Below are 21,282 nucleotides of genomic sequence, written 5' to 3'. Positions count from 1 at the left end.
TATTATGCACATATACGATTAACATGCAAGGGTTTTCTATACTCAACTATCCATTGTAAAATAATTACACCCGTCATTTGATTCGCTGCCTGTTCTATTTATTGAGTAAAATAATTATGGGATTTTTAAGCTTGACTTTTCCAATGAAAAGTGCGCACATAATTGCTTTTAATTAATTTTCCTCTCAATAAGAAAAATTTTTCCTGACAGTATATCATAACCGTTTTGTATAGGATGTCATCATATTTTTTTATCTTCAACCCAAGTTACTTGGGATCGACATCCTCGCCCAATCTTAATGTTAATATCCGTAAAGTTCATTTCTATTTTTTTTTTTTTAATATGTGAATTCAAATGCGTATCTATTGGGTGGAAAAACAAGAGATTTACGTGTATTATTCACGTAGAATTTAGAGTACTCTCTTTTATCCCACCAGGAGACGGGAAAAAGGGCATGATAAAGGAGCAAGATACACTGTGATACATCATCAGTTGAGTGTAAGTACTAAGGAAAAGGGTAGTGCAATTAAGTTGTAGGTGCTGTGCATGTGTGCAACATTTCCAACCTACCGGTCGAAAGAAACGTTGGATTCACCGTACTACGTACTGAGAGCTCAAGCTGTGATCGAACAGCAAAGTCCTAAAAGAGGGCGATGCGTTTAGAAGGCCTCTTCAAGCCAAGCAAGACGAGAAGCAATCCCAGATAGTCATAATTGTAAGCCGTCTCAAGCAGTAGGAGCTTGTTGGGAGTCCAAGGAGGAAACCTAAACCAAAAGTCAGTGAGGAAGCTTCTTCTGACAACGGCCTTTTGGTGGCTGAATGTGTCGAACGAGAACTTGCCGTGGTAACTGCCAAATCCGCTGCCGCCTACTCCCCCAAATGGGAGGCTGTCCGCAGCGTACTTCACACAAAAAATAAAGCGCAATTAATCACATTCCAAAATCAAAAGGCTACTATTTTGGGGGGGGGGGGGACAGAGAGAGCAAAAGGACACGAGCATGCATGGAGATATGTATACTTGCAGAATGGCGTCGTTGAAGGTCACGCTTCCTGATGATGTTTCAGATATCATTCTTCGTTGTAGTTCTTTGTTTTTGGTGAAGACATAAAGCGCTAGAGGCTTAGGCCTAGAGTTTATGAACTCAATACCGTCTTCGATTTTATCCAGCTGCAGCGTCATCCGACAGAAACAGTAAAAATTTTCATTAATTATATTCCCTGTGTTATTAGGCAACAACATGAGCAGTTGGCCAGAAAAACAAACGGCTTACAGTAATAATGGGAAGCAATGGGCCAAATATCTCTTCTGTCATGATAGCCGCTTCAAGTGGAGGATCAACCAGGATTGTTGGTTCAATAAATCTGAACAAATGCAATGGTTTTAGTTCCTTTTTTTTTTTTTTAACCACTACTCCCTCGACCTCTATATATAATCAATATTTTCTGGCATAAGATGGGTCTTTTATACATAAGTAACACTACTTACTTTATGTTTGTCTAAAGATATAATACACTTTTCTTCATTTTACTTCTAACTACATGATCTATTTTCTCATTCATTCTCTCTCATTTCTTTTCCCACTCATTAATCTTTCTCTCACACATCATTTTCATAGATAAAAGTATACTTGAAAAAAGAAATTTGCATCTCTTGCACATTGATTACTTTCAATTAATTTTAGCCAACATTAGTAATTAAAACCAAATATATTTCCAAACTGAGAATGGATAAGCTAATGAGTAATGACGTCTCGCTGTAAGCAAAGTCCTAAGTCCTGACCAATTAATGTGATTAAAACAAGATAGGAAATTTGCTGTGGTATTTCCAAACTAAGACGGGACAAGCTAATTACGCCTTGTTATAATCAAGTTCCTAACCAATTAATTAATGTGATTGGATTCTAATTAATGCTAGCTAGATCCAACTAGTGAAAAGTGCAGAAGATCAGAGTGCAAGAGTGATAATTACAAGTTTTCTTCGTCCATTATTGAGCCACCATAAATCACCGATTTGTTGACCTCCGCATCAGCCAGAAGACTCTTGAGTCTAAAGAAGTGTTGTTTATTAACGATCCTCGCAATAGTGTTGGTTTCTTTCGGATTTTCTCCAAACATTTTCTTGATCCAGAGCTTCATCAATTCCACCTAAAGAAACCAAGAGTTAAGATCCGGAGATCAAACTAATTTATAAGATACTGAGCGGTGAAATGTAAATAAGCGAGACAAACCAGTGTGGAAGAGAATCTCTTCTCTACGAGGACGTAATCGACCGCTATACATGCTTGACCAGCACAAGTGCCATATTTGCCCACAATAATCCGTTTTATAGCCACCTGATATAATTCAACCAGTACCTCGATATTAATTAGATTTACATATGTGTGCGCCGTTCTAAATAGATGAAAAGAGATGAATATGTGAACCTCTAAGTCCCAGGAAGAGGAAAGGGAATCAACGAGGGCGGGGCATTTTCCTCCCAGCTCCAAAGTGAGGGGCGTCAAATGCTCCACGGCCGCGGACATCACAATCCGGCCCACTCGAGCACTCCCTGCTAATTTCATATTGGGTTTTTACGTATTATGATACAACTATGTTATTATTAGCTAACCGGCTGGTATAGTTATGATCCAACTGACCTGTAAAGAATATTTTGTCCCATCGATGCTCGAGTAATTGCTCCGCCACATCAGGCCCCCCCTGGACAACTTTAATGGCCTCACTGTCCAGGTACTTGGTGAGCCCAGAGGCTAGCAGAGATGACGACGCACACGACAACTCCGAAGGCTTTAACACTACACTGTTTCCGGCAGCTATTGCTCCGATCAGGGGTTCCAATGACAGTCCTGTACAATGTATAGAGCTGAATCACTTCAATTGAGAACGCAGAATTAATACAGGCGAGCGTTGAGTTACAGAAAGGAACTGAGGACGTAGAGCGACCTTGAAATCCATTTGTTAGAGTAAAAATTCTGAGTCTTTCTCATTCCTTAATTAAGTGCCACTCACCAAAGGGGAAATTCCAAGATGAAATGATGAGGACAAGGCCCAGAGGATCCGGAACAATTTCTGCACTGGTAAGCAGTGCTATTTGCGGCAATTTGGCCTGCCAACAATGAACAAACCACCCGGCAAGTTACATACTATTATTATACGTGGAGATCTTCGTATTGGAGTGATTTTTTCACTATAGACTTGTTGGAGTCAATTCTCACCTTTTGGCCCGACATCCATTCTCTCAAATTCTTCAGAGCAAAGTTTATGGACTTCATCACCGTTCCTACCTGCGAACATGCAGTAGTGTCCTCCGAGATGAGTTGATAATGATAATGAAGCGAATGAGTGTTGTTTAGAAGAGTAAGACCAGACACAAACCTCGTCTCTAAAAGCCTCTACACGATGTTTCCCGAGATCTTGCAAGAGAGCCCTGGAGATGTCTTCCTCCTTCTCGATGAGGAAACGACGCAGCCCTTGAAGTTGACATTCTCTCCAACTTGCCTCTTTGGTCTTCCCACTCTTAAAGTAATCCCTCATCTTCTTTACATCTCTCTCCATGGCGTCCTTCTGGTGCTTTATTTTACCACTGTGCGCTCTCTTCTTATATTCTGTCCTCCGATACGCTAATACCTTCCAGTGCTTTTTTAATTTACTTCAAACAAAAGAGGAGAGAAGTCATTATTCTTAGAAAACTTCCTAGGCTGTTAAGCAACACAATTCAAGAGCCAAATGTGGCCATCATTCTTAACTACTTTCATGTGAAGGCATCAGCAAACATATTTGAATAGGTAGGAAGTGTGGCTAGGAAGGTTGTTGTCTCTCCGCCCAGATTTGAGGACGGTCTTTTTTTAAAAAAAAAAAAAGAATCAGAATAAAAGGAAGGAAAAAAAAGATGGAAGGATCCTTCTTTTGTTTTTTTTTTTTTTAAAAAAACTGAATCTCAGATTTTCAAATTATGGATGTGAAAAACTTGACTGAAAATGGTTCCAAACCTACCTTCCAAACTTTCTAACTCAGTTTCTAGGATTTCCAAATTGAATGTGAACAAGAACCTTTTAGTCGATTGATTTTTCCTTAAGTGTCAGTAACACTTAAAAATTTAGAGATTTATATTTGGACTATTTTTCCACGTAAAAATACAAATGATATGCCATATCTCGATGTTAAGTATATAGAGTAATTTTTTTGTTCGTTGGGAATTCTCTAATATATTTTTCACTATATAAAAATAATTAAATGTTTTGAAAGTGGTGCATCATATATATTCGTTCTAGCAAAAATCATTTAAATCAAATAATTCTTTTTGTATTGTTAATGATATCTTCATTAAAATATTTCTCTTCGATCGTCTTTATAGTTAGCCAGGTTTTAGTAAAGAAATGTAAATAATATGATACAATGATTGGCTAAGCCTCTGGTAAATACTAATTATTTAGCTAGTGAGGGTGGGCAAGGCGATGGTAAAGTCTTTGTACGAGACATTAAATTAAATGCATCCTTGGAAGTGTATGTGTTTAGGGAGACATGTACTCTACCTTGTCTATTATAAGGCGCTTCCTAACAGAAATGGATCATGGATGGTCCTTATTATGAGCCAAGTGAGATATTTATACCTTTTTTGTTAAATTGTCCTTGTTTAAAATTTGATGTGATTTTCTTTTTCTTCGCAAAATGGAATTTATGATTTTAAATATAAATAAAATTAGGTTTTTTGTTTTAAAACAAATTCAATAGCCTAACCACCTCTCCTTAGGTTTGATGAGGTGATTATAATAAAAACGAGAGAATGATTATTATGAGGATAGTCGAACATGATACTCCTTCAGTACTTAATATAGAATCGAATTAGAAGGCTAATCTTAATTTTATATATATAACCTATTTCTCATATTTATCAATTTTTTTCCTAAATTACCCCTATTAAATAATTAAATACCATAATAATACTTATTACTCATTAATAATACACTTATGTATTTTATAAATTGAGTAAGTACTTATTACTCATTAATTCCACACATACATCAATTCTACCATTTTATATTTTTAATAAAATGATTTAAAATATTTTTTGAAATGTCAGTTTTTTAAAAAAGTTTTAATTGAGGGTATTTTGGGAAACATATGCCATATTTATAATTATTACCTAACTTAACTAACTTTCTTAATCTAACCAAAATAGTTAGATAGGTTTGATATTAAGGACCAGAGGAATAGTAAAGAAGTGCCTTTCAAACCCATTGTCAACACTAATTAAATACTATGACATATAGTTTTATAGAAGTATATGATAAGGTTGTTAAATCAAAATTAAAGTAATTTTGTGAACTCCCACCAACTTAACCATAAAACAAAGTAAAAAACCAAAACACCAAGCTACCTACCCCCACCGTCATCTTTAATTGATTTCCTGCTGTTCCCTGTTTTACTGTAGCAGTAGTAACGTTCTTATCGTTGCCCTGAGATTTCTTCTTCTATTTAAGTTAGCATTCAATTCTGTCAAGTACGGAATGGAAGTTTAACTACTCTCGTCCTCGCACATATGAACATGATAAAAATTTCATTCTGCTACAAGTTTGAACCAGCGTCCCATTCAATTATGCCCACATGAACTGATTTTAGGTGGCTCATAATAGACATTTTTTGTGGCAAGTAGTAATTAGTATGGCCTTAAACATTCAGTCAGGTTTTGATCTGGCGGAGTGCGCGGAGGGAGTTTTGTAACCAGTATTAAAGCCTATTTAGAAAGTCTACGGCAATAAAAAAAATCATGGTTACCGATCAGGATACCCTGGAGCCAGTTAAAAAAAAAAGGAGTCGCATTGCCCATTGTATCGAATAAAGAGGCCTTTGTTTTATCAACAAATCTGGGGAGATCGACCTGAAGGGCCCATGCTATGGTTTGGTTGGGTTGTGAAAAAGACGAATGGAGAAGACCGGTTCCCAGAAAGGACAGATGGCAGATCGTAAATGAGTGTAGCATTGGGGTGGGGGGGACAGGTGGCGTGGCCGTTGGGTATAAGGGGGCAAATCTACTTAAATACGGTTGCGTAATTGTAATGTACGACTACCACCAGCCTCCTAACAAAATTGCAAGAGCCAGGTTCGCGTCGGAGAGGGACTTGGATCCTCTCCACTACCTTCCCATCCTCTTCCTCTCCACTACTTTTCTTTTCTCTTCACAACCATTGGATCAAAATTCCAATAGTCCAGATTTAATATCTTATAAAAATAATATTATTAAAAAAAAAATTTAAACGGTTAAAATCTGGTCTGAACAGTTTACAATTGTAATAAAAAAAATTAAAAAAATTTACTTTATAATAACAGTCTGTAGTTATGAACTGTTCATATTAGATTTTAACAATTTAAATTTATTTATCTATTTTTTATCATAATATTTATTTTTATAAAATGTTATAACATATTAAATCTGGACCATTGGAGTTTTAATCTAATGGTTGTGAAGAGAAAAGGAGAGTAGTGGAGGGAAGAATAGTGGAGAGAATCCAATTCCCGTCGCAGAGAGGCTAATCCCTGCTCCCTCCTTGCCTCAGTCTTTTAATATGGCAACCACCCACTTCGTCTTCTCTATTTAATACGATGACTTCTCCATCCAGCTACCTAAGGACCCCCAACACGCACCCCTTTGCCGTCTTTTTCGTCCGAATTAAGTAATCACATTAATACAACTCCCCTGCCTCCCTTCTCTCTTCTTAGCAAGTTTTTACAGGCCAAATACTCCCATCATCAATCATTCACTTTGAATCATTTCCTCATTTATATGTCCTCTAACCATTATCTCTTCCATCAAAACTAGAGCACTCTTTGCCCAAAAGAAAAACTACAGGACCCACCGCCCAATCCAGCTGAAAAACCAAATCACACCAATCCATCCTATCCAAGAACTAATCGTCAATTCGATCAGCACACGACAATAAAGTTGAATAATGAAACTGGTTAAATCAAACACAATTAGAGCAATTGAAAAATCAATCAATTATGCGTTCATCTCCTGTGGAAAAAAGTCCATCTCGTGCAGATATTAAAAATATTGAATGCAGGAGGGGGAAAATAATGCACACATGACGCATGCATGCGAACAAACACAACTGATAAGACATAGGATTACGGTAATTAGGACTTAGTTTAGATATTTAGGATTATCCTTTAAGAATTAAGATTCATTTTAGTTATTTATTTTTGAATGTTTTCATTATCTCTAATTCTGACATATCTACACTTGACCTGGTTTTTATCGATCCTCCCAATCAAATGAATTGAATTGTTAAAAGGACAACATACGACATTATTTGGGACTAGCTATACAAAATACCTACAGGCTCTACATAGAATATGTGCTCTCCCAATACAAAATCATCATGCACCGGCATGCACCCTCACAAAATATTTGCCAGAACATGCAAATGAAAATTCTTGAACTCTCAAAATCAAAATATCTATACCCATGGTGGCCGTCCTTTTCAATTCCCACTTGTTTGCTCAGTGGCAGTGACCTCAGAATGTCCTACCGTTTCATGAAGACGGGTAATGCTTGCGGAATTATGCGCCACTTGTGGGCTATCTGAATGAAATTTGATCTTGACTGGATTTCCTAGCTTTGATTTATCTTCCATTCTCGCAATTTCTAAAGCCTTTGTACAAACAGGAAAACCTCGATCATCCCATGACTCCAATATCACGCCAGATCCTATGCAAGTAGTTCCTTCATAGAATGCTGCAAACTGCCCAGCTGCCAGACCTTGATCATCATCGCCCAAGTGGACTACCGCAGTGTCTTTTCTCCCATCTCCATCTCCTTCCCATTGTAAACTGCAATTATAGAAGCCCGGACCGTGTCTTACCTGAAATGATTATACATACAAGCGATTACAAGGGACACAAGAAAGATTTCTCACGCCAAAGAGAAAAAAGCCAACCCCTACACTTTTCTCAATAAAATAATATTAATCTTTGTCCTCCGCGTGTGATAAGGATTATTGTTGTTCGCATTTAATGCATATTATTTTAAAACCATAATAATCTGGTGAGGCAGGAATAATGACAGATGGCTCAGTTCAGCTTCTCAACCTAGAAAAGCTTACTCCCATTTAGGACTTTGCATGCTCGGGTTCAATTGATATTTTATTGTGACAAATTTTCATAATGAATTGCATGATTAGCTACCCTAAAAAAATGGGAATCAAAGTTTCAGCTTTCCACCTTGCACTGGAGCTGACTCGTCCGGCTTGGAGGTAGTCCACTAAGCCACTTCAAAGAACCAACACGAAATAGGCGCCTTCTTTTGTCCAAGGAGAAGTAATTTCTTGACACAAAAATTACATTGTTTTTTACATCCTTCTCAACAACGTACCTGCATTAAATATCCAATGGGATGACAAGTTCTTTAAGAAGCCCAAAGTTGACTGGCTATGTTGTCACCGGGGAAAAAAAAAAAATTCTCCCGGACATGAATGAAATGAAAGCATTTTGTCATATGAATCTGGGTGGAGATAATTTTTGGGGTTAAAAATTGCTCCATCCAAGTGAATGATCAAAAAGTTAAAATTCTGGACAGCAGCAACTAATATATATACACACAAAATTTCCGCACCTACAAGATATGGTCTTCAATATCGTGCAATATATAAATCATAAAACGTATCAAATAAATAAAATTGATGCTGAAAAGAAATAGCCAGAGAACAAACCAGGGGCCTCCAGGTAGGCGTAGACCCTGGCGTTGACCAATCGTATGAAACCAAAAGCCTCGATGTTTGCCAAGGAAATCTCCAGTTTCAGCTTCCAGAATGATGCCTTCTCTCTCTCCAATGTGTCTTGCAACAAATTCACTGAACTTTATCTGAGTCAAAGGTAAACACACATATCATATCATATCATATAAGAAAATTATCTGCAACAAGCCTTACAAGAATGATACGCATATGAACAGAGTAATGGGAAAGTTAAAGAGCTTGGTTTTCATTTTGATATTTTCACTCAAAAGAATTTGAAGGATAAACCCAGATTTATAGATGAACCAGATATTCTTTAACATATTGATACAGATTGATATTTTGCGCCCATACCTTGCCCAGGAAGCATATTCCTTGTGAATCCCTTCTATCCTTATTTGGCAGATCAAATTTGGCAGCAAGTCTGCGGACTTCATCCTGCAGATGATTTTGGCAGGAGATAAAAGTCTAGTGTAACAACTATCAGAATTTCTCAATACAGAACATAATAGTCGAGGATATGTACTGATACGGTAATACCAAATTGTCTGACAAGTATATTCTTCTGCAATACTCGATTACACAACATAAAAAAATGGAATAACAACAAATGACAAAATTAAATGTCAGTTAAAGATTGCAAGATATTAATCAAAACAAACCTTGGAAATACAACCAAGAGGAAAAATAAGTCGCTTCAGCTGGGACTGGGATAGGTGCGAAAGGAAGTATGTTTGATCCTTGATCTACAATTTCAAAATCCCTTTTAGAACACAGCAGCATTGAAAAGTTTTTGGAAGCAACAAACATATTTGCGTATCTCATACAGATACCACGTCTTGTGATAGTTCCAGAACACAAGGCTTATCCATTTGATCTGCAGGTGGATGGACAACATTTGCATAATGTCCAGAGGAAACATAGTCAAACCCCATATTGCTGATTGCATCCATGAATGCACCTGATGAAGCAATACTTGCTTAACGAAATATGAAAAAAGTGCATGAAAAAAGAAAAAGAGGGGAGGAAAAAAACACCCACCCACCCACCCACCCACACGCACACAATGTAAGACTAGGTCTGCTGGATGCATACCAAACTTTATTCTGGAATTGCAGAGAACATCTGGATTAGGTGTACGGCCACAACGATACTCTTCAATAATGTGAGAAACCTAATACACAGGTGAGTAATCCAAATAGGAGACAGGCACAAATTATGGATCAATACTATTGAAATTAGAAGACATTTATTGAAAAAATGGCACGTGACCAAAAATTTAAACAACTAGAGTTGCACATTGACAACAACATGCTCAAAGGGCTTTACATACCACATGTTTCCAGTATTCATCTGTCAAATGCACGACTTCTAATGGTACATCAACCTGAAAACCAATAACATGTGCATTTCCATTGATGTAGTTTTCACCATGATGTATGATCAAGATCACAACGTGAGTTATTCCATCTAATATAAGAAGAAAGTTTAGAGCCTTCTCATATATTGGTTGAAAGGAAAACCAGTACAGTTAAGCAAAGAACACAAGAATTTTGTTTCGTTGATTGATGTTAGTAGCAGTTGCAAGCTATCAAACAATCCTACTGATAAACTTGCTCCAAAAAATCTGAGGAATGAATCAATCTTTATACCAAAAGATGACGATGCTACAAAGGAGAAGAAAGATACCTGATTGCAAACTGCTCTGGCATACTTTAAATCCTCTTCCCATGGGCATTCTGACCAAAAGTTTTCAAAGTCTTCCTGCAGAAAATCATGTGTTAAACCAGCTTCTCCTAATGCAGAGAATGCAAATGCCAGATGGACCCGTTAGACATAAACATGTGACCACTTGATGGGAACTGAAATAGTATACTACTACAACAACAACAGTAATAACAACAAGCCTTATCCTCCTAAGGGATTAAAGTTGTATAGTATACCTAGAATCATCATATCTGACGCGAAGCTCATTTCAATCATGGTTAAAGTAGTATAAGCCACCTAGAATCACCATAACTGACAACAATAATAACAACAAATGCAGAGATTTTTTTTTCCGGAAAAAAAATGAAACTTTTTTCTTAAAGCTGACGCGAAGCTCGTTTAAATCCATATCCTAGAATCATCAATCATAGCCTACTAATAAACGACTTCATTGTCATAGAACAGGCAGCTCACACAGTTAAGTCATGATAGAGGGGACACCATGATTTTTATTCATTTATTTTTTACAGGAAGAGACACGATGTTATATAAAGAAGAAGAAGCAATTATATAGTTGAGGTAACAAAGAGTTGAAGCGTACTTGGAACCATATCTTGAGGTAGAAAGCAGTGCAGGAATGGCCAGCAGCGTGGAGTAAACGGAGAGCAACGCTGCTGTCAACGCCGCCGCTGAGAAGAACAGCAACTCTGAGACGCTTGTGCGGCATGGAACAGCGCAAGTAGGGCTGCACCTCAGCATTGGAGGTTCCATGAGAAGCTGGAACTTGGGCAGGTGCAGAGGAGTGTCGAAGGAAGAGTTTAATGCTGGAAAAGCGGATAGGGGATTTGGGGAAATGAATCGGGTCCAGGTTGAGCCTCTGTAGTTCGAAGGAAGGGAAGTACTGAGTCAGAGGGGAAGAGGTCAGCCGCGACCCCCATCGCAGGCCCGACATTGCCATTTGCCTCATCCCACCCGATTTTCGCGAAACCAAGGCCCCGAGTGGGATACTAACTGCCCCGCAAATCACAGGGGCTACATCGGAATTTAGGTTCATCAATCGGCTGGCAAAAGAATTCTAATATAAAAACTCATTTAATTTTTATTTTAGTCTTAAATATAAAATTTTAATTCATTTTATTTTTTTATATTTATTTATATTTTTAAGACAGCTCTTGTAATAACAGTAGTTTTAACCAATACACATAATTAGTAATGATATTTTAGAGGTGGTAACATTTATCACGAGGGTAAAAGTCATTTAGAGGTGTAACTGCAAGGTAAATTAAGTAATCAACATGTGTTCTTTGAAACAATTTTACTTACTTTTTTTCAAAATATTTAAACCTACTATGGGGGTGTTAGCTAAAATAAACCAAGCTAACATAGTCTGATATCCAAAGCTCTAGTCTAGATAAGACCACTCATTCTCAACTCATCAACAGGCCGCGTTAGAACTCCTATCTTTAAATACCAGATCTAGGATAACTGGAAAAGTCGTCACTAAACACACCTTAAAAGATCGTAGTCAGATTCTATTTCTAATACACAGGATCCTCTTAGAGAGGCAAGTGTAGAGCATACTTAGAATCTCTAATGATAGAAAAAAGGTATTATAAGTGAGGCTTTCAGAAGAAGAGAGGAATTTATAGAGAAGCCATGAGGAAAGCACACTAGTGTTATATAAGGAAGTTATTGCAACTCCTTATGCCTTTAACCATGGGCAAAGCGTGGTTTATATAAAGACTTTGGGTAATAACATGACAAGACCTAATAGTAAATATTCTAGACACCATCATTACAACATGACATAAAGACAAAGATGCCTTTAATCATTACAACAAAACAAATTACTTTAATTATTACAACAAGACAAAACCACTTTGATAAAGATAAAGTTAAAATAGATGTATGATATAAAGCAGATTCTTAGTGGGTCCTCCCTATCTTTTGATGTGACACAAAGTAGATTCTTTAATGATTATGTCTATCATTAGTCTTTGTAGATAGGTTCATGAGTTGGGGACAAGTTCATGACATCTTCTGGGTCAAGTTGTCAACATTAGAAGCATAGATTCCTATTATGTAGTGTGAATGTGGTTTATGGCTTCTTGTAAGTTGGTATTCTTCAAACTTTGTGAGCAAGGCCTCATCATCATTATCATCATCTTTGTTAGGATCTTGGGACTCTCCTGTAAGAAATAGAGTTTGTCATTGAAGGCTTGGCTAAGGGAGACGGAGTTCTTCAGGTTGAGTGAGTTGGATATGTGAATCTCCTTGGTATGAATCCTGGGATCCTTCTACTGGGAAAGTATTTGTTGGAATCGAAGGTCTAACAGCACGCAAGGTGAAATTTCTCGAAAATTCTTCAAGAGTTGAAGAAGTGCTAGCCCTATGTGGCGAACCAGGAGGACTTGGAGGAAAAAGGTCCAAGAGAAAGACATGCAAAGTCTTCTCCTGTATTTGGTTCATTAAGTGTCGTTAATGTTTTTTCAAGTTTTTCCATTAATAGCCTTTCATCTTTTAGCCATAGGGGGGAAGTAATCTAGAGATTTAAATGGTTGTTTGTGTAAAAATTTCTATCAGCATCTTTACCATAATATCTGTAAAAAGTAAACAAACAGAATTTTTTTTTCTATTTTGAGGATGATGTATTCCAAATATTATACTTATCTAGGATATTTCCAAATGTTATACTTATCCAGTATATTGTAAAGTTTTTCTCTCTAGTAGGAAAGAGGAGCAAGCATCTCAAAATGAGTGATAAGATGAGAATTTTGATTTCTTGAGTCACACAAATGGTGGTATATGGTTAAGGCTGAGAAAGCGATGACACAAGTGTAATTGGTTGAGATGGACCAAATATACCATAAAAGTTCTTCTGGTATAGGTCCTTTGATGATAGGTATGGTGAGGTATGGAGTATTAGCATCAAAGTGCTGAGGATATGGGTGAATTCCAATGTTCATGAGAAGAAGGTGGAGCCAATACAACATTGTGCTTCTAGCAAGGTTTTGGACATCTATTGGGGTTTTAGGACAAGATCCAAGAGAAAAAATGGTGGCTCTAATTCTATGAGGCATTTCTGATTCAAAGATGGATAAAATGTAAAGAGGTGAGTGTGTGGAGAATGATAAGAGATTTGGAGGGTGAGTTGCTTTCTAAGGTCTTGAGAGGTAGTTTGCAATGGTGTTTTGATGTCCTTTGAGATAATGGATATTGAATTTATAGCAAGAAAACCAGTCTTTCTATTCGAGTAATTGGCTATCTGGCAAGATCTTTCCCTTAGAATTAAGCATCTTAGGAAAAGACATATTGTCCATTTCTATTCTGAATTGATAAAGACTGAGATAAAAGTTGAATTTCTCAATCCGTCTTTTGACTACAAGAACCTCCTTATAGGTAGCATGATAATGCTTTTCTGACTCCTTGAATTGTCCACTTGCATGTCCACAATAAGATCTTTTTCCATTTATTCCTTCAATTAGAACAGCTTCCCAAAAATCACCACTGGCATCAGTTCAAGGGATTCACAATCCTTTGTCAAGAATCTTTAAAGGAGATGGATGCTAAGCAATTCTTTTGAGAATTTGGACGGTTGAAGTCTGGTCTGTTTCCCATACCGGAGGATTCTTTTTCAGAACTGGACAGCTGGCTAATGTGATTGGACACATGAGGGATAAAATCCCTAAGATAATTGACAATCCCAAAAAATTGCTAAATTTGTTTTGTTGTGAGATTCTCATTTAGAAACTTGAGCTATTCTTTGCAATATGTGATCCAGAATAATATTGACCATTTTCAAAATTCATTCCAAGGAATTCTATGCTTGTGATGCCTATTTCTCCTTTCTTTGCCAACAACATGATCCCATGGTTTTTTTTTTCAATTATTTCCCTGAATTAGGTTAATAAAAGCTTGTGGGAGTTTTCATCTTTTGAGAAAAGCAAAAGATCATCTATATAGATGAGAAAGTTATTAAGAATAGGTTCAAAGATTCTGGTCATGGCCTTTTGAAACAGTGATGGGGCGACGTTAAGCCTAAATGGCATATCAATCCATTGATATTAGGCATTTGGAATGCAAAAAGCAGTTGTAGGGCGATCTTCTAAGTAAATACCCAATTACCAGAAACCCATTTTAAGATTAAACTTAGCAAAGATCTTGGCATCCTTAAGATGAATTGTAAGTAAACTGGGCTTTAGTAAAGGGAATTTGTCATCTTGGAGAAAGATGTTGAGAGGTTTATAATCAATAACTAACCTTTTCTTTCCTCTTTTGACTTCTAATCTTTTTTCAACATAGAATACTTGGTAAGTCCAATCAAATTTTGTTGGCTCAATGAGGCCTTGTTTGAGAAGTGCAGAACATTTTTCCTTGGCAAGTTTGAGGTTTTATGGATTCATTCCTAGATAAGAAGCCTTTATGGGATTGATGTCTTCATTCTTCTTGAAGGAGAGTTTGATGAAAAACTCTTGATTTTTCCATAATGGAGATGGATGAGAGAACTGTTGATGACTGTTAGTACAAAACTTAAGAAGATGATCCCAAATGCCTTTATATTCAAGTGGTGCTTGTTAGATTTCAAACAAACTAGGAATTTTAGTATATGTACTAAAAAAAATTTATATTTAATTCCTATAGGCAATACCCGAAGGTTCTTAGTGTGATAATAAGCATCAAATCCAATAAGGATATCTTTTTAAGGTAGATCACTTCCAAGAACTTTAATCCATAAAACACATCCTGAAAAGAATTGGATACCAATTTTTCTCCGTGTAATCCATTCAATCTTAAATAACTTTGGATATGTAGTGACAAAATATTGATTGAAAGGAATCCATTCTTCAGAAGGAAGAATGTTAGGCTTCATGATAGTTCTGCAAGCTCTAGTATCAATGAAACCAACAACAGTAATTAGTTTTTCATATTTTCCTGAAAGGATATGGATTTTGAAATTTGGTATGGGAATGGCTTTATTAGATTTTGGTTGAGAAGAAAGAGATCCAAGGGATCCTAGAGAAAAGAAATTCTGTTGTAGGGTATAGATAGGTTGTTCAAGGGGATATAAATACTCTTGGTGATCATCATCTTCTCGGGATGAAGATTCAGAATGAGCTTCTTCATCTTCAGAGAAAGGAAGAACATATTGTGTTTCTTCATCTTGAGCATCTTGTTCTTCAATAACAGATTCAATATCTTCATCCTCATTGATTATTAGAAGAGTCTGCAAGTGCTGCAACATCTTCATATCTCCTTTTGTCTTGTTAGGATAATTTTTTGCAAAATGTCCTTTATTTCTGCATAAATAGCATCTATCAGACTTGTTTGAATAAGGCCTGTGCTTCTTGAAATATCTCAAAAAAGGCTTTCTAGATCTTTTCTGGAATATGAGCCCTTTGGATATCTGAATCGACGATAATGAGATTTTCTCTTGGTAGAACAAAAAGCAATCTTTATGATCTTTGCACTTTATCTTCAGATAAGGTTTCTTGTAAGCAGGCTTCAGTTTTGATTGTCCTTTAATCATCCCTTTGAAAAAATTTTGTTGTTCATACAGTTTATCCACAGCTAATGCCAACTGGTATATTTCTTCTATAGAAATGTCAGTCATTTTTTTATGGAGTGCATTGATAGCTTTATGAAGTTCTATTGCAATTTATTTGGAAGAGAGGTAATAAAAGTATGCCTGAGGTTGACATTATTAGCTCTTCCTAGCATGTAGTATTTTTCAGACATTCTCTGGAAATGCTTCTGTAGGTCTCTTTTGTCCAGAGAACAACATTTCATCTCAAAGTAGTCCTGACGATGTTTTTTATCAATGATTTGGAAATCACCAATGAATTCTTTGTGAATGAGTCCTAAGAGAGTTCCTGCATTATCGACTTTGACTGCTATAATTTTCTGATAGTTACTGAGGCTTTGAAACCATTCTCTTAATGTTCCTGTTAGTCTTAAGAGAAATTTTGTGAGAACTTTCTCAAGATTTGTATCATGTCTGGCAAACTGAAAGTCAATTCATGCTCCAAACTTATGGAGTCTATCTCTCCATTTTTCTAGAGGAAGGTCATCAAAAGTGAACCATAGACGTGTAGTTGGCTTGTAATATGTTCTTTTTGGCTCCAATGGATTTGAGACAAATGGTTCTCTGTCAGAGAGATCTTCAAATGTAGGATCTAGTTGGACTATTGCTATCCTGGAAATATCAGCTTGATATGTTTCAGAGTCAGAGTTAGAGTCACATTCAACAGAAAAGCTGGATTCAATTTCTGAGCTGTCAACTAATAATGATTGAAATTTATTTAAGGATTGGAGAGAGGCTATGGTTTTGCTTGGATCGGCAACTTCCTTTTTCTTTTCTCTATATGGAGAAGTTTGTTTTAGTAAAAATGATGGTGGAGTTCTGATTATAATTCCTTGAGAGGATAGTGTTGGTTCAGTAGGTTTAGTATATGAGGGTGAGGGTTGAAGAGGATTTTCAGATGAGGGAAAATGAGGTGGTCATACTAGAGGTGTAGGAAGAGGATTTGGTTGTACTAGTGGAAGAGTTGGTTGAGGTTTTCTCAATTGTCTTAAAATAGAATAAGACATTTTAAAAACCTTACTGTAATCAGACTCTTTTGGATAAGAGATAGCTGATGTTGGATAGGTATGAATTTGGAAATTGAAAGGGTAAGATGGAGAAGGGTCATAGATGGTTTGTGAATGATCCTTTGCAATATCTAGCTCGATCCTTTGTAAATCCTTTTAGATCTGTGATAGTTCTTGCTCTTTTATGGTAAATTATGATCCAATGTATCCTTTTCAATAAGCTGCTTCAAATTTGCATCCAATTAATAAGCTTGAGAAGACAAGGTCATATAAAGTTGTTTGACCTAATCAGAGATTTGATCTAGTCTGCTTGTCAGAGTGTCAATTCTAAGAGTTAACAAATCAAGCTTTGAATCAATCTTTGTCAAGGTTCTGTTATGACAGATTGCATTCTAAGTTTGCTAGTTAAGAACTTCTTCTGCTGCTGAGACTGGTCTAGCTTCACTAGTAGGATTAACTACTTGAGTAATTGCAAGACATGCATATGATATGGACTAAACTTGAGTTTTCAGGCAAAAGTACCTAATAAATTTTATTTTATTTTTAACATTAATTAAATTCTTTAATTCTTCAGTGAGAATTCATTGTATGGAATAGAAATAAAATGAAAAAGCATAATTTTCTAATGTTGAAGTTAAAAAAGGAAAAAAAAATTATTCTCTCCCTGTTGGTTATCGTGGATCGACAAATCATTTCCAATCCTCGGAACTGAAGTCAATGCTTTCCCTATAGTTCTGTACAAGGAAATCGCATGTTCATGAATCGTTTACAAGGTTTTTGTCTGTTTAACAAATGTTTTTCAACATGTGAACATTTTCTTGGGCTGACACTACTATTGGACTTTGTTCATTGTACAAGTCTTTTTTTTAACTAAAACTGAAAATCATTCGTTCATATCCAAAGTTACAAATATACCCCCAAAAAAAGAAAGTTGCAACAAAAGCAAAACAAGCTGAGCTTACAAAGACTGGATTACTAAGTTCACACCCTCCCCCTCTTAAAGACGCGTGCGACAATGATGGCTTCGGGTTTAATCCCCTCTTGGCTGTTTATTTTTACGCTTTAGACCCTCTAAGGTAATACTGTTTTGATCTTTAATACAAGACTTAAGCGGGTAGTTGATACTGTTCCTACGTATAAAACCTCTTTTACATGTTTATCAATTTTTCTCTGAATTAACCTTATTCATATTTCTTTAATACTGATCAAGTAGAAGAGGAAGAGGGAAATTAATAAAGATGCCTCAGGTTTTTAGAGAGCACATATCATATTAACTAAGTTAATTAATATCTTTAATTTACTTAAATTAGTTAATTAAGCCTGACAAGAGAAGTAGTTGATAATAATAATAATAATGTTTCATGATATACAAAAGCGTAGAAAAATAATAAGCAACTAACTAGATTCCCTCTAATGGTATGACTGATCACAAAGTTTTTAACACTTACAGATGTCATACCATATTTTAACTCAAAGCATTTAGGTATATATTACCTCCAGTCTTAATTATAAGAGTTTGTTTGTAGTGAAGTCTTATAATTAGAACCGGAAACAGTAGATCCTTTTCATTTATATCAATAGAGTAGAGTTACGTCTACAGACCCATATCCTGGAATCGTGACAAAGCCGCATCCCATGCCTTTATTCATTCTCTTCGAGCCAACGCTTACCACCCCATGAAAAGGAGATCATAATTACCAGTATTTAAGTCACTGAAAATGTGTCCCTTGATCCATTCCAACATCACTTTTTTTCAAATTCTACGTTAAAAAACTCTGCTGTCGGCGCAATAAGGCCACGAAATATGGATTTGTGTTGATGCTCATGGCAGATAAGTATCCGTTTACATAGAAGACTTATTTTTTTTTAAAAAAAATTATTATTATTATTATTATTTGCCCCCTTCTCACATCACTGCCTTTCATCATCTGTATCGTTTTTGCAGCTGCTTTATTTGAATGGTTTGATTTCTTTGGTTTTCCTCATAAGGGTCCGGCCCTGTCTTTAGTTATTCACGGTGGTTGTAGATTATTTGGAGTATTGTTGGCGATTGGTGGACCCCCTCTCATCTAACTCATATGTAGTCCAGTCACGCTTGCTTGCTTCTTAGCCGATCATGGCACACCGTAGAGAGAAAGCATGTCAAAAACTAAAGCAACTTCAACGGCAGTGCTGATTCAATTCTCGATGTTTTGCTGCTTTCTCAATTATATTGCATTGTGACTAATCATTACATGCTTTGAACTTAAAATTGATCATGCTATGCTGCTAATGGCATACAATAATGGAAATATGAGATTACCCAATAATAATCATGCCCCTGTTTCCCTCACCCCGTATTCCATTGATCCCCGTGTTCATTATTGTTGCATCAGTGCATGATTTGGTGATTGAATAAAAACATCATCTACCTCCTTCCTTATGGCCGCTTGCTCCCTGTCGGTGGATTCCCATGGAGCTCATGCTTCTTTTCCTTTTTTGTAGTATTGTCTTGCAACCCTAACGGTTTGCCATCCTTTCCTTATGCGGGAAACTTGCATCCGTTCCCACCTTGCTGCCGCACTGGACCCATAATTCCTACTTTTTCCTATCATCCTCGTGCTTCTGAGGTTTAGCCCCTGTCCAACCCCACTTTAACTACCGCAGTGCCTCTATACACACACAATAACCACATCCCAAATGAGATATTTTAAAGTTATGGAGTGTATTTGACTTTTAAAAATATTGTATGACTAAAACATATATTTATTTTCTTCAAAGGCCGCTACTCTTTTGATGACGTTATATATCTTCATATTTGTGTGTCAACTCCCCCTCGGGGGGCTTGTACACCCGCACCTAGAGCTGTGTAAAAACCTAGTGGTCCGGTATGGTTCAGTCCAACCCGAGCAAACCTGGTCTAGTCCGGTCCAGAAAAAATTGACCCGAAACAAGATTGGACCAGACTGGATCGTACTAGTCTCATCGGGCTGGATTGGACTAGGGATTGACCTCTCAGACTAGTTGGTCTAGTCCAGTCTAGCCCAGTTTTTTTTAATTATTATTTATATAATTTTAATTTGATTTAATTTTTCTATGTAAGTTTTTTATCTATTCAAATAATTAAGATTTACCTATTAACTTCCTAAGTAATGAGTATGTGTATATATTTTCTACGATATAAGATTTATATTAATGAGGATTAATTAATAAAACATGACATTATTGGGAAATTGAAAGGGAATGATAAAATTTGATGAACTTTGGATTAAAATATGTGTAAAATTTTATATAATAAGTTACAATCTTGCCTCCTATTGAAGGAAAAAAAATTTAAAATTAAATTCAGGTCTTGAACTGCCTAGACTAGTCCAGGGAGTCCAGAGGACCAAGTCCAGTCCAACCCGACCTCGGGTTGCTACTGGACTGGACTAGGCCTCTAGCTGTCTTTTTCAACCTGAGGTCTTTACTGAACCAGACTTTGGGTTGATAACAAACCCAGTCTAATCTGGTCCATGCACACCCCTACCCGCACCCAAGAGTGAAGTAGATATGTGATATCTCCAATTAGGGCCTCGTTTTGCAGGTTGTAATATCTTCCGCGACTAAACACCAGCCATAGATGTCTATGTCTGTGCTCCCTGCTCTATGAAAGACGGTATGACAAGTCAATTATTTGTTGCGCCATTTCTTTCCTCTTTTTCTCCCACATGATGCGCCTTTGTTTGGGGAAAATGATATGCACGACATTAACAGAACGCTAAAAGCCCATAACTTCCTTAAATCACAAACTATTAAACTCTTATTCAGTGATTCACAGCTAGTCCTGCAAAATTAGAGCTGCTCTATTTGATCTTTGAAAATCATGAGTCCTTAAACACGCAGATCTTAAGGTGACCCATACAAATAATATTTTCCACCATGCAATCATGTAGCTTTAGGCCTCATCAGCATCTATGTTGTATGGTGCAAGTGGAAAACTTGGTTTAGTTACAAAACAGATTCGGATGTACAGAGGAGTTACTTGTGCTGCCAATTAGGATGATGATTAGCTTGTGAGTGAAGTTAAATGAGCAGGGGAAAAGACAAAGCCATGGAGTCAAAGACAAGACGAACACCTACTTATCTCATTTCCATCAGGTTCCTCTCCAAACCGTTCTCAACTAGACCCATCAACCAACCTCTCTGCCACTCTTATTACGCTTTCCCTGTTTTTGTAAGCAAGCCCCACCCTATCGCCGTCTTCATCATCACCATTATTTTATTCCCACCTCATCGT

General features: G+C 36.6%; 2 protein-coding genes across 4 annotated transcripts; both read right to left on the bottom strand.

The window, feature by feature from the left end:
• Positions 1-365: 365 nt before the first annotated feature.
• Positions 366-21,280, bottom strand: LOC114716324 (aldehyde dehydrogenase family 3 member F1). 3 transcript variants are annotated; one of them, XM_028901314.1, is made up of 11 exons: positions 21,275-21,280; positions 3,373-3,438; positions 3,213-3,281; positions 3,007-3,103; positions 2,637-2,843; positions 2,424-2,551; positions 2,229-2,333; positions 1,970-2,145; positions 1,272-1,362; positions 1,019-1,168; positions 366-901 (listed from the first exon to the last, which is right to left on the bottom strand). In XM_028901314.1, the coding sequence occupies exons 3-11, from the start codon at positions 3,267-3,269 to the stop codon at positions 641-643; spliced, it is 1,272 nt and encodes a 423-aa protein (XP_028757147.1). In that variant the 5' UTR covers positions 3,270-3,281; positions 3,373-3,438; positions 21,275-21,280; the 3' UTR covers positions 366-640. The 3 variants fall into 3 exon arrangements, with proteins under 3 accessions (XP_028757147.1, XP_028757145.1, XP_028757146.1); XM_028901312.1 differs by lacking the exon at positions 21,275-21,280 and having other exon boundaries at positions 3,373-3,792; XM_028901313.1 differs by lacking the exon at positions 21,275-21,280 and having other exon boundaries at positions 2,424-2,548; positions 3,373-3,791.
• Positions 7,246-11,407, bottom strand: LOC114716323 (tRNA-specific 2-thiouridylase MnmA). The gene is made up of 10 exons (XM_028901311.1): positions 11,038-11,407; positions 10,419-10,493; positions 10,063-10,116; positions 9,825-9,903; positions 9,563-9,690; positions 9,392-9,475; positions 9,084-9,167; positions 8,706-8,857; positions 8,218-8,368; positions 7,246-7,859 (listed from the first exon to the last, which is right to left on the bottom strand). Exons 1-10 carry the CDS (start codon positions 11,401-11,403, stop codon positions 7,479-7,481), a joined length of 1,554 nt encoding a protein of 517 aa, XP_028757144.1. The 5' UTR covers positions 11,404-11,407; the 3' UTR covers positions 7,246-7,478.
• Positions 21,281-21,282: the final 2 nt, after the last annotated feature.

Source organism: Neltuma alba, unplaced genomic scaffold (genome assembly GCF_004799145.2).
Source record: "Neltuma alba isolate B1F8T4 unplaced genomic scaffold, ASM479914v2 tig00011650_pilon, whole genome shotgun sequence".
Classification (NCBI taxonomy): Eukaryota; Viridiplantae; Streptophyta; class Magnoliopsida; order Fabales; family Fabaceae; genus Neltuma; species Neltuma alba.
This window is presented reverse-complemented; position numbering and strand designations above follow the sequence as displayed.

Bases quoted from the DNA above. Each gene is read 5' to 3' on its own strand.
- LOC114716324 (XM_028901312.1), bottom strand. From the start codon at position 3,552: ATGGAGAGAGATGTAAAGAAGATGAGGGATTACTTTAAGAGTGGGAAG. The intron at 2,334-2,423 runs GTTCACATATTC...GAATTATATCAG, and splicing joins CCTCTTCCTGGGACTTAGAG to GTGGCTATAAAACGGATTAT. The intron at 2,146-2,228 runs GTTTGTCTCGCT...TGGTTTCTTTAG, and splicing joins AGAGATTCTCTTCCACACTG to GTGGAATTGATGAAGCTCTG.
- LOC114716323 (XM_028901311.1), bottom strand. From the start codon at position 11,403: ATGAGGCAAATGGCAATGTCGGGCCTGCGATGGGGGTCGCGGCTGACC. The intron at 9,476-9,562 runs GTATCTGTATGA...TTGAAATTGTAG, and splicing joins TGGAACTATCACAAGACGTG to ATCAAGGATCAAACATACTT. The intron at 8,369-8,705 runs GTTTGTTCTCTG...TATTTAATGCAG, and splicing joins CGCCTACCTGGAGGCCCCTG to GTACGTTGTTGAGAAGGATG.